We start from the raw sequence: 11,606 nt of genomic DNA on the forward strand, positions 1-11,606 counted from the left end.
TTGGCTTGACTCTTTTGTTTTTGTTTCAGAAAATCTGATATTTCTGAAAATATTTTCAACATATTTTAAATTTAACAGGAGTGCAGGTACATGACATCAGTCCAGAAATTTGTCTAGCCTTCTATTAATGCAGTGTATATGAGGAGGCACCTAGGAAAGAACAAGAAAAGGGAAACATCTATGATACTTCCCTTAAGTATTCATTCTGCTTTCAGTTGTTGTTTGCTGTTTTTATTTTAGATGAAAATATAAGTCTTTGCTTGAAACATGCCATTCTAGGAAGACTTGTCCTACTAGTCAGTGTATGACTTACTAAACAGCAAAACAAATTTCATTGTTTAACTTCATTAACATGAAAAGAAAATGGTGAGGCAAAGCACAATTTGTTGCTTTTAATAATGGAGAGTACCATTCCTAAACTAGCTATGGAATATTTTTATTAGGACATTATCTTATAGACCCTATAAATTTAATATCATTCCATTTTGTACAGGATGTGTATACATAGTTGTCTTAGAAGTATGCTTGGTTGTTCTAGGTAATAGGTAATGAATTTATTTATAAATGAGCTAGGACCATTTCCTTGATAGACCACTCTTTTGGACAGTTTTTTATTTCAATAGATACTCCTTTCTTGGGATGCTTAAATGCATTCTCCCCCCCCGCCCTTTTTTAAAATAAAATAAGAACAATGAAGGAGTATGAGTTAAGTTACAATTTAATTTGCATAGTGAGAGTTTTGGAAGCACTGTATATTATGCAGAAGTTCTTGCCTATCTAACAAGGCAGATCACAAGCCTTTTGGAAGACCTGAAAAAAAAGGAGGAACAGAGAAGAAACTCAGATGAGGAAATTCTTGGAAAGCTAAATTCTGTTAACTCTGAAAATGAAAAGATTTACCTTGAAAATGAAAAATTAAAGGTGAGATCATTATAAATCACTGTTGAATGGCTCTGTGTTTCTGATACATTAATGAAGTAACCACATTAATGCCCTTTGGGCTTTTTGTCTACAGATCCCAAACCTGTAGAATAAATTTTGTCATCCATTTTTTACAGTAAGTGAAAATGAGACATTAAAAATTTATCAGTGGAAATCTATGGCAAAGCTAGGAACAGGGTTGTCTAATCATCTGATTAACCAGGATGCCATTTATTTTACTGTCAGTAGCTACAAAATTGCTTAACTAGAAAATGTTCTTGTATGTTTATAAAACTTTCTTTCAAATTAAAGAACTGAGTTTAGCTCAGTTATTAATTTCAAGTTTTAAAAGATTTACAGGTTTTGCATTGTATTTATCCTCCAAAATAAATCTTCTCATGAGCTGACAAACTGTGGGCTATCATTTTTGTTTGACAGGATAAATAATTGTGTCACTCTTTTTAATGGCTGCAGGTCACTTGCTATTAATATCACATTGTAGATTATGTTATTTTAATAACACTCTTACAATTTTTATATTTTCCATATTTTAATCAAGGCTTACCTTGCTACATTGGAAAACAGTGCTGTTTCTCTTGAAAATGAGCTGCTAAATCTGCAAGAAAAGGCAAAAATGCAGGAAAACCTTGTTGAACAGTACAAAAATCAGGTGACTAGCATAATTGAAATGTTGAAGTATGGTTTTTAAATTTGTAAGCAGTTTTGAGGAAATGATAAAGGTTTTGTTTGTAATAAAACATATTTGTTGTCATGGTGATTGTAATACTGTTGTAACATTGAGGATGATAGAAGAGAGTACCATTACAAACCATAACCAAGAACAGTCTCCACACTGTTACTAGCACACATAAACCTTACTGGATTGTGTGAAGCCCAGTTGAAGCTCATTGAAGCAAAAAGAGCTAACTACATACTTGCTTAGAAAAGATTTGCTTCCTAAAAGGGAAGTTGTCAATCCAGTAAGCTATATTTTAAAAGTAAACTTTGAGTCTGATGTCTTTAGTGGACGCATCCAATGATATTTTACCTCTCCAGTTATCTTCATTTCCACATTCCTAAGAACAGTAAACCAGCATTCAAGTACTATTGTAAGAGTCTTTTTATTTACATAGGTAGCTCCACATTGAAACTACAGGCAAAACACATAAATCAGACTTAAAATGGGCTTTTTATCAATTCCTTTTTTTGTATTTGGCTTTATTCACAAACAAGACATTTTTGAACACTGATTCAAAGTTGCATATATTTCTGCTATAGTATAGGCACCATTTCACTGACAGTCTTTACTTATCTCTTTTTAAAATCATTTACAAGAGAAAAGATGTGATACAAAATCTAAATACAACCATTGTGCCTTGTCTCTGGAATGCATAGCGACAATTAATGTTGCCAGCTTTAGTATGGGAGATGTAGTTCCAGGGAGCAGCTATGCTTAAGCAGTGAGTGGGATGAAATTCCCTAGCTCGTACCTCTGGTGAGCCCAGATGGGAACTGTCAGTGATATTTGTTATTTGGGGAGAGAGAATTGAGTCATACTGGCTGCTTCTCTAGCTCCTTCTCTGTTGTTTAAAACAAAATGTTGATATCGGAGTGCTTTTACTGGGTTACCTTTTATAGTTGCTGTGGTGAGTAAGATAATGAAAATAAATAACTTCATATAATGATAAATATTGAAATTCTATTTAGAAATCAAAGATGTTCCTTTGTGCTTCATTCTAATGATTCTATCTTTTCTACATTTAAAAGAAACACCTTGCAAATCTGTGTAAAAATATATGTTGTCTTAGGTACAAAAATTGCAAACAGCAATAGAAGAATTGAAATCCAGATGTGGAACAGTCTTAAATGAAAACAAAAGAGTAACAGAAAACAAATGCTTAGGAGTAGATAAAGTAAGTTTTGCAGTAATAAAGCATGTTTCCAAACAATTCTGTAGGACATTGATCTTTCCTACATTATTGTGATCCACTTATTAGAAGTCACAAGGTATTGGCTCTTTTTTTTTTCTTCTTCTGTGTATAAAATTGTTTTTAAATTCACTGAATGTTTTACTAACTCTTACTTGTGAGCTGGTGGTTTTTTGGATACTACACAATTGCAAACAGTTGAGAAAAGGTTCCTAAAGTAATGACTAAGGAGTTGGGCTGCTATTTTAGAATCAAGAATTCATTTTTCGCTTTTAAATGTGATTTTGTTGTTGATGATTTTAAAACTAGATCTCTTAACAGAACAGCTGTGAAAGTTGCGTAGGGAAGCAAACCCACTGTAAGACTGCTTTGTTTTAACTAGCAGTTAAAACAGAGAATCCATACAGATAAGAGTTTTAAGTTTTTCAGCAGATGGATCTGAATACTGGAATACAGTTAACACACTCTTAAACATCAGAAAACAATACAAAATTGGTAGGAAATCACTTCCCTCAGCTCAGCAAAATACATGTTATTTTAAGCGATAAAGCTGAGGCAGGGATAGGTTTTGCATTGCCTGCAATGTTCTGTTTTAGAGAACAGAATTAGTCACAGAGAAGCATCTTAGGTGTTAATTTTATTCCATACTAACTTTATTTTTCCATGATTGAGTTGTAGAATGGAGAATAATATTTTCTTAGCCTATAACTAATATTTGCACAGCATTGTATGTGACTTCAGATTGCATTAGGTGGTGTCCTCTTTTCAAATACTGCACTAGTTGTAAGGTCAAAATTTTTTTCTATAAGATGCTTAGTGTGTCTGTATGCCATCTCCTAAAATATATTGCAGTAAAAATAAAATCAAAATATGGGTATTGCATGATGAACTCTTAACACTTGCATAATTTTGCGAATTGTTATTGTGAATGTTACTGAGTCATTTAATGAAATGTAGTCAGAGATGGAAATTTTTCCAATGGTGAACTTGTAACTTTGTCAGTATTTCATAAAATAGGTGATATTATGCAACTTGTGTAGAATTTCAGATTTATTACTTACATGGAAAGCAATTAACTATTACAACAATTAATTTATGGTTTTACACTTACATTTTTTTCCTGTGATGCTACTGTGCAGGTGAGGGACAAAACGGAGGCTGAGTTAAAGGAGTTTGAACATGTTTGTGACTTGCTGAAAGCAGCTGAGGAACAGCAGCAAGGATATCAGGAAAAGCTCGTGTCCTGGGAAAGAATCCACGCACAGAAATGCAAAACCCTTAAGGAGATACAGATTCAGGTGCTTAGAACATGCTGATTTTTAAAGATAAATGAGAAAATTATGTGGAAGAAAGTCTGTGGAACATTTTTTTCCTATTAGCATGTGTGATAGTTGTGCGGTTTCCTTTGTTACTTGCTTCATAAATCAAAAGCTTCTTCTGTAGAAATAGCATAATGCGAGTAAAACTATTGCCAACTATATTTACGTGAATTCAGTATGTGACAAGATTGGTTACTTTTAGATTCTGTCTTTTAAGTGAATATATTCTTGATCCTTTTGAATACTTATGTCCTGAGAAGTGTTGCAGAATTCTTCCCTGGAAATAAATGTGCAAGTTTAGTTATTATCTAGTGGAATAATTTAATTCCACATTAGTTTTGTTTTTAATGAATAATTTATAAACCAGACAATATTTGCTCAGATAAATATTCATAAATTATATTGTTGATGATGTAGAACTTTAACATTTTAATGATTACATTGTGTTGGTTGATAAAATATTTTTTAAAATATGCTTTAATAGTATAATTTCTATTTTTAGCCGTATTTTAGCACTACTGCTTGTATTTTCTCTTAGGCCTGAATATGGTAATTCCTCAGGTGGTTTTTTTTCTGTGACATCAATTTCAATGCCAGGGCTAAGTTTGGGGTTTTTTGTTGTTCTCTTTTCTCTCTTTCTTTTGATGTGCTTTTGAGTTAGAAGAGAATACTCTGCTAGCACAAATGACAAAGGTGTTCGAATCAGTAGGGTGAGAAAGGGGCTTAATCTTCCTGTGTCAGTGAGAAAACTTCATCTGAAACATAGTGAGTCTCTGTGTCCCTATAGACTTTGTATGCCTTTCAAAAAAAACAGGCCTTGATTTTTTTTAAATTTCTTGTCAAGATGATCTTTATAGTATCAAATTTTGTTCCTGAGTGTATAATTTTAAATACTCCTTACAGGAATGCTCATAAATCCATCTTTGTTTAGCAAAGTACTTAAGCAACAATTAATTCTGAGATGCATATATAAAATGATGTATGTAATTTTAATCTAACTACATATTTTCCTGAATAAATGCAAAAAAATTCTTTAAGTATAGTGAAGTATTTGTGAATATAATCACTAGTCTTGTGGAACAGCAGTTAAATGTGAGCATTAAATCTTGGTGATGCCCTTGAGAGATTCTAATACTTGATCTTGTGACCAGAATTTAGAAAAATTCCTTTTGAAGTAACTGGACACATGCAGAAACCCTCTTCGGGGTTCAGCTGGACCAGGACATCAGTTTACTACGCCTTTGCTGGAGGTTTCTGCTACTACCAGGCTGCTGGCTGAGCAGCCTATAATTCACTTAAACAAAATTAGCCAGACTAGCTCAAATTACTGGACCGAACTGTTTGAGGTAATCCAGTGAATGATGGAGGTTGCCCCTTAAATAAGGGTGCCAGCAGGCTGGTGATGTGGCTGTTTATTGCTAATCTAGTGTTGATGGATGGCAGCAAGAGCAATAATCTTATCACTACTGTTATGAGATTTAAAAGAAAACATGTAAAAGTTTGTCAGTCTGGATGCTGGGCAGGGGAAGACAGTTTGGCTTCCTGCTTTCTTCAGCATCTGCTACTGATACACCTTTTTATGAACTTGATTGTCTTTTTTGATATTCACTACTTTCTGAAATTCTTTGCCAGTGCTACACTGTTCTTGTGTGATAACTATATATATGCGGTATTATTTCTATGCTTCCTGTGACAATAGTGTGAGGGAACTTATTTTTGCTGGAATCTAAAGCTTAAGAGTCAAAGTTCACAAGGAGGTAAAACCGGCCAACTCCTAATACACAAGGCTGCATGAGCAGCATATGGGTTTCGTTAGGACTTCACTTTGTTATGTAGCAGGTTTTCAGCCTTAAAGTGTTCACACAGTTTTAGTCTGCTACTTTGGCTGTATCTTATTTGTTTTAAATACAAGATAATGTTTACTTGAATATAATGTAGTGTTTACCTGAAATTACAGTTAAATTGTTTGATTGGATTTTAATAGGCAAGCTGACTTTACACTGTAATATCCTGTATATAGGCCTCTTCAACTAGAAACGAATTGTCATTTTCACATGAGGAAGACAGTGTAATTTCCATGGGCAGTCATTCCTTAGAAGAAGAAAACTGTAACATTCGGAAGAAATATGAAGATCTTAAAAGGTAACTTTTTAAAAATCTGACTGCAGTTGTTTCCTACACTTTTCTGCTATAGTGAATTATAATGTATTAATTTGTTTTGCATAAAGGCAATTAGAAAAGATGGAATTTCAAAATGAAGAACTTGCTTGTCAGCTCAAAAAAGAAGATGAGAATCTTCAGTGCAGTAAATTCCAGCTTGAAGAGAAAATTGCAGAATATAATGGATTAAGCAGACAACTGGAATCTGCTTTGGAAGAAGGGAGAAAAATGGTATTGATGATTTAATACATCTGTTAATCTTGTGTGCCATTTTGTATTTAAAAATAGTTTTAAAAACAAATGTGCTGGAGAAGAAAAGATGGGACAAGATTATTTTGCATGTAGGGAGTAAACTAAAAAGTTACTGGGAATTTCTGCATGTTTAAACGTGGATGGCACAATTCATCTTCTTTGCGGAATTTGGATGCTATTGAAATTAATAACAAAGTTCAGTGGACCAACATTTCACTATCATTTTTTTGGTGACAAATCAAGTTGCTTTAACCACCTAATATTAAATCCCACACACGTGGTAAAATGTTTCTGAAAAAAAAACCTTAATCTTGCCTTTTTCTTATTTTTTTTGTAATAGGCAGCCCAGAAGAACTTTGGTGTTGAAATCTTTCTCATTTTAGAGGAAGGCTTTGCACGCTTTTAATATTAAGCAGAGATGTGTCATTTACAGAAAGGATGCAAACAGTAAATCAAATGGAAGAGGAAATGTAGGCGATTAGATTGCAGTGAATTATATTGGTTTAATCAGAAAATATGTATGAAGCTGTAATTTCTGTCTCAGATTAATCATGTTGAGATAAATTATATGAATTTTCACAATACTGTGTGAGGATATTGATTTGGTTTTGAAAAAATAACACATTTGTCTTAACTTACAAATGAGTTACAAAAGTGTCTCCCTGCCAATAATATTACATTTTTTTCCAAATTGAAACTTCTTTCAAATTTAGCCATAATATTTACCAGGTTTGTTTAATTTCTGTGCATGGGAAATTAATAAAGTATTGATGATGGAATAGGAAATAGAGCTATTAATGCCAAGGTATAAGAAAATAATTCAGTTTGGGCTTTAAGTGAAAGTAAATAAACATCATTTCTCTCTCATTACTATTATAGATAGCTGAAGAACTGGAAAAAATGTCATACAAAGAGCAAGCCCTTCAGGCAAAAATGTTAGTTCTTGAAACTGAAGTGAGAGAGGGGCAAGAAGAGAAAAAACAACTTCTCTGCATATTTCACCGTGTGAGTAAATAATGCTGCTTATGACTTAAGAAATTGCTTACCATATCACTGTTTACAGTAAAAGTTCCTTTTACTGAAAAACACACTACTAATAGCACTGATACACACTTTCGGGAACAGCAAAATAATTCAACTTGACAATACACTTTGTATATTGACATTTCTAATAGACTTAACATGCCCAGTCTATCTAAATCACTGGAACTTTATTGAGTTTGTATCTCTTACTCAATCCAGTTTTCCCAGCAAGGCAAAAATCAAGCAATATGTATGAAGTTGTAATTTCCCTTTCAGATTAATCATGTTCAGTAAACATACCTGGATTTGAATAAATGCATCACAGTTCCATGTAGAGGGTTTGTTGTTTTTTCCCTGAGTTGATTACAAGAATCTGATCATACCGGAATTTCTGAAAAGCTTTCAGTTTATATACAGATGTTGCACATAAACGTAGTTAGTAACAAAAGAGAGATTCTGATTTTTCAAAGTGTCAAACCTTTGAATGCCCAGGCTTTGATATGTTGATACTTAGCTATCCAGCAAAGCCACAGTCTAAGAAGGTATTTTGGATGAGTAATATTTTCTGAAAACAAACAAACGAAAGAAGTCTGATTTATTGTTTTATCTAATCCAGAAAATTTCAGCACATTCGCTATTAATAAAATGTGAGACATAGCTGAATTCCTTAGACTAGTGATGGCAAATCATTTTCTATAATCAAAGTTTTGATACAGTTAGAGATTTGTCCTGTGATCAGTAATAATAAGCTACAAAGCTATTTAAAATAAATATAAAGACACTAAAAAGGTTTATTATCACTGTCCTAGACTTTCAAAAACAATATTCCATATCCTGACTTGAAGCATTCAAGACAAAAATCAAGCCAACCTAAATGCAAACTCTTTTCAAGATTTAAATACGACATCTGAGATATGGTTCTGAATACAGTATACTTTAATAAGTAAAATAGAAAAAAAAGAAAATTTTCTTTGAACCTTACAGTTAAAATATAAATGTGAAAGATATATATGTCTGAGAGAACTGTTCTAAATTAGTTAATTGCTTTTTATTCCAAATAAATTTACATATAACTGAGAATGCATTATGGAAAATGATAAAATGGTCTTATTCCTGTTGCTGTAGTGAAACTGGAAACAAAATAGGACTGTGAAGGTAACTTTATCCAGTTATTCATTCTAACCTGATTACATTTTTCTAAGGCTGGATTTAAATCTGATGACTATAATTCCATTTTTTAGAAACTGAATTTATTTTAGCAAACTAGCATCTCAAATCTGTAATAGACATAAAAGGAAATACCTGAATATCTGTGGTATTTATGTAACAAATGATCTATGGTGTGCATCAGGTATGGAACTAATGAGCAGGTAATATTGCTATTAATCATCGTTTTTATGTAAGGAACTATAGGCGGCAAAAATCATGTTGCATCAGAGATCAATAACAGATGTTTCCCTGACAGATCAACATGAGAGAGAGTGTTAAGTCCATAATAGATTTAAGATGTTAGAAATCTTTCATGATAAAAATTCAGAAGGTTAGCTTTTACGTTCCCAGGACTTCTTCTGGATTATAAGCCTATTCAGACATGTTCAGTTTGGTCCTGACTGAACATAAATAAAGCTTTGATATTTTGAGGCCTTTTTGGGAACCTTCAGTTTTGTGCAGCCTCTGAAAACTTTCACAGGTAAATAAGACAACTAGTACCTAATTTTTATAAGCCTTACATTATGATTTTTATTGATTTGTATTTTATTTCTAAGTTGCATTGCATTTCTCCTTTTCCTTAGAATGAAAAGCACCATGAAGTATGCTTGAAAGAGCTGGAGAACAGCCTGCAGAAGTCAGAGAACAAGAACCAGAGCATCCAGAATTATGTGCAGTTTTTGAAAGCTTCATACGTAACAATGTTTGGCTGAATTCTTTAGTTTAGTTTATTTAACAATAAAGAAACTTTTCAATGTTTGTCTCTAAGTCTTGTTGGAGGCAAGGCTGTTGAGACCTTATAGTATCTTGCAGGATTGAGCACTATAATGTTAGTTCTTCCCTAGGAAAACTTCCGTTGTGGGCAGGGAAAAGCAGGTCAGTCATTATGTTATATCCTACTGGCTGGTCACATATGGGAAATTTGCCTGGTATTACTGATATAAATAATTGTATTATTCATGGGTCAGAAGTGAAAAGGCAGGCTGCATGACAGTGGTGACAGGTGTGTAAGTGTGGGGTATGCATACAAAGTTGTAAGTTGGACTGTGAATTTCCCATGTGCTGTAAAATCTTACGTGCGTCCTTTTAGTCCATGGAAAACGCAGACGATCACAGATTACCTTTCAGTTCACATCAGGTAAGAAAACACCTGTGGACTGGTTGCACAGTAATTTGCGCATTTTAATTATTAATAATTATATAATATTTATTAGTCATTATACTTCTGTTACTATAGAAATCTAATTGCCCAAGATAATAACATCTATCCTATTAGGACAGGCAAAAATTTAGAGAGCATTAGGTTCCATTCCTTTCTTTTCCCTATAGCTTAGCACCAAACTACCACGCTGCATGGAATAGTTGCCGCCACAAGGCTGTCCCATCCAGCCTTTTTTCCCTATGTCCCATTATGATCAAAAGTATACTATAGAAATACTTTACAAATATAAGTAGGGAAGTGTTTTAGATACAGCTACAGTTTAATTTCTGAATATGTTGATACACCCTTTCACGGTGACGCAGCCGCAGTAAGGTATTTAAGTATTTGTGTTTGAGTACAAGACTGCTGTTCACTGACTGACTTATGCCTCAGGTTAAACACATGTAAATATTCAGCTGACGCAGGGCTAATACAAAAATCAAGTCTGATGAGAAAGTAACTGTTTTTATAGATAAATGCTGTGATATGCTTTTTGAAAAGTAGTACATTCAGATAAATATATGTAATTTAGAATGTGTATTTTAGTAATATATATTTTTTGACTGAAAACATAAGTTAATTCATCCACAGACAATACCTGCTTGTTAAACATATTATTTTATTGTTAGTTATTTATGATATGTAGAATGTCGATGTTATCTTTTTTTTGCAAATGCTTATTCATCCTAACAAATACTGGTAAGTGCTAATGATCTGCTTGTGTGCACTTTTTAAAAATAAAATTATCATTTATTACATATGACATGCTAGTAGCAAATATTTCTGTTAAATTTCAGGAGGTTTTGCATTACACACACATACTTACAACCATATTTGTATTCATTTAGTTCTGCTTGTGCTACTTATAAAATATAAAAACCTTTTTGAAAGTCATCATTTATGAAGGAAAGATTTCAGAAATAAAGAGTTGAATCCAGTCCATGACTGGTTTTTAAAAAGTCATTATGGAAAATTTTACTCTTTTCATTGATAAATGATACAAAGATGTATGGTAACTTGATCTCAGCATATCTTTTGCTATCCAGCAAATTAGATGTCCCGTCCCATCCCCCTCCTTTTTTTTTTCTTCCTGTCATTTGCGAGGAATAGATCTGGAATTATTAAAGTTGCTGACAGCTTCAGGTACTTCTTTACCTCTAAATGTCTACAAATAAATGTCAGATATGTCAAAGTATATGTGACTTGATTTAAGTTATAAAATTAGAAATTTTTTCAGCTCAACCCATAATTTCCATTCTATTAATCTAGACTTTCATTCCTTTTCTTCATATTCAATCACTGGAATATACATTCTTGATCTTTGGAATCTTAGAAATATCGAATGAAGACAGCATTTTCCAAACGATGGTGAAGTTTTTATGGCGCTCTCAGGGTTTTTTTGCAGGGTAGAAATAGGGACACTAGTCACAAAGATCACTTATTTTTTTTCTTGGTGCCTTTTTGAACCGGTGTTAGCTGATCATGTTATTTGCATTTTAAATTTTTTTTAGCTCATTTAGAGCCAGAAGTTGTTGTGTTTTGTTGTTTTTTTTTTAATAAAGTAATGAATGAAATTATTTTTCTAGCTACCTA

General features: G+C 32.8%; 1 protein-coding gene across 4 annotated transcripts in view; it reads left to right on the forward strand.

The window, feature by feature from the left end:
- Window positions 1-10,748, forward strand: part of ODF2L (outer dense fiber of sperm tails 2 like) — a 58,345-nt gene extending 47,597 nt beyond the window's left edge. For 3 of the 4 annotated variants that reach the window (XM_074597788.1, XM_074597789.1, XM_074597790.1), the window contains 8 exons: window positions 786-921; window positions 1,481-1,591; window positions 2,730-2,834; window positions 3,989-4,147; window positions 6,189-6,310; window positions 6,397-6,559; window positions 7,460-7,585; window positions 9,397-10,748. In XM_074597788.1, the coding sequence (XP_074453889.1) occupies window positions 786-921; window positions 1,481-1,591; window positions 2,730-2,834; window positions 3,989-4,147; window positions 6,189-6,310; window positions 6,397-6,559; window positions 7,460-7,585; window positions 9,397-9,525 (1,051 nt within the window). In that variant the 3' untranslated portion in view covers window positions 9,526-10,748. The remainder of the gene's footprint in view (window positions 1-785; window positions 922-1,480; window positions 1,592-2,729; window positions 2,835-3,988; window positions 4,148-6,188; window positions 6,311-6,396; window positions 6,560-7,459; window positions 7,586-9,396) is intronic. The other variant, XM_074597791.1, reaches the window with a different exon arrangement.
- The last annotated feature ends 858 nt before the right edge of the window (window positions 10,749-11,606 follow it).

The sequence above is a fragment of the Larus michahellis genome, chromosome 8, assembly GCF_964199755.1.
Source record: "Larus michahellis chromosome 8, bLarMic1.1, whole genome shotgun sequence".
Lineage (NCBI taxonomy): Eukaryota > Metazoa > Chordata > Aves > Charadriiformes > Laridae > Larus > Larus michahellis.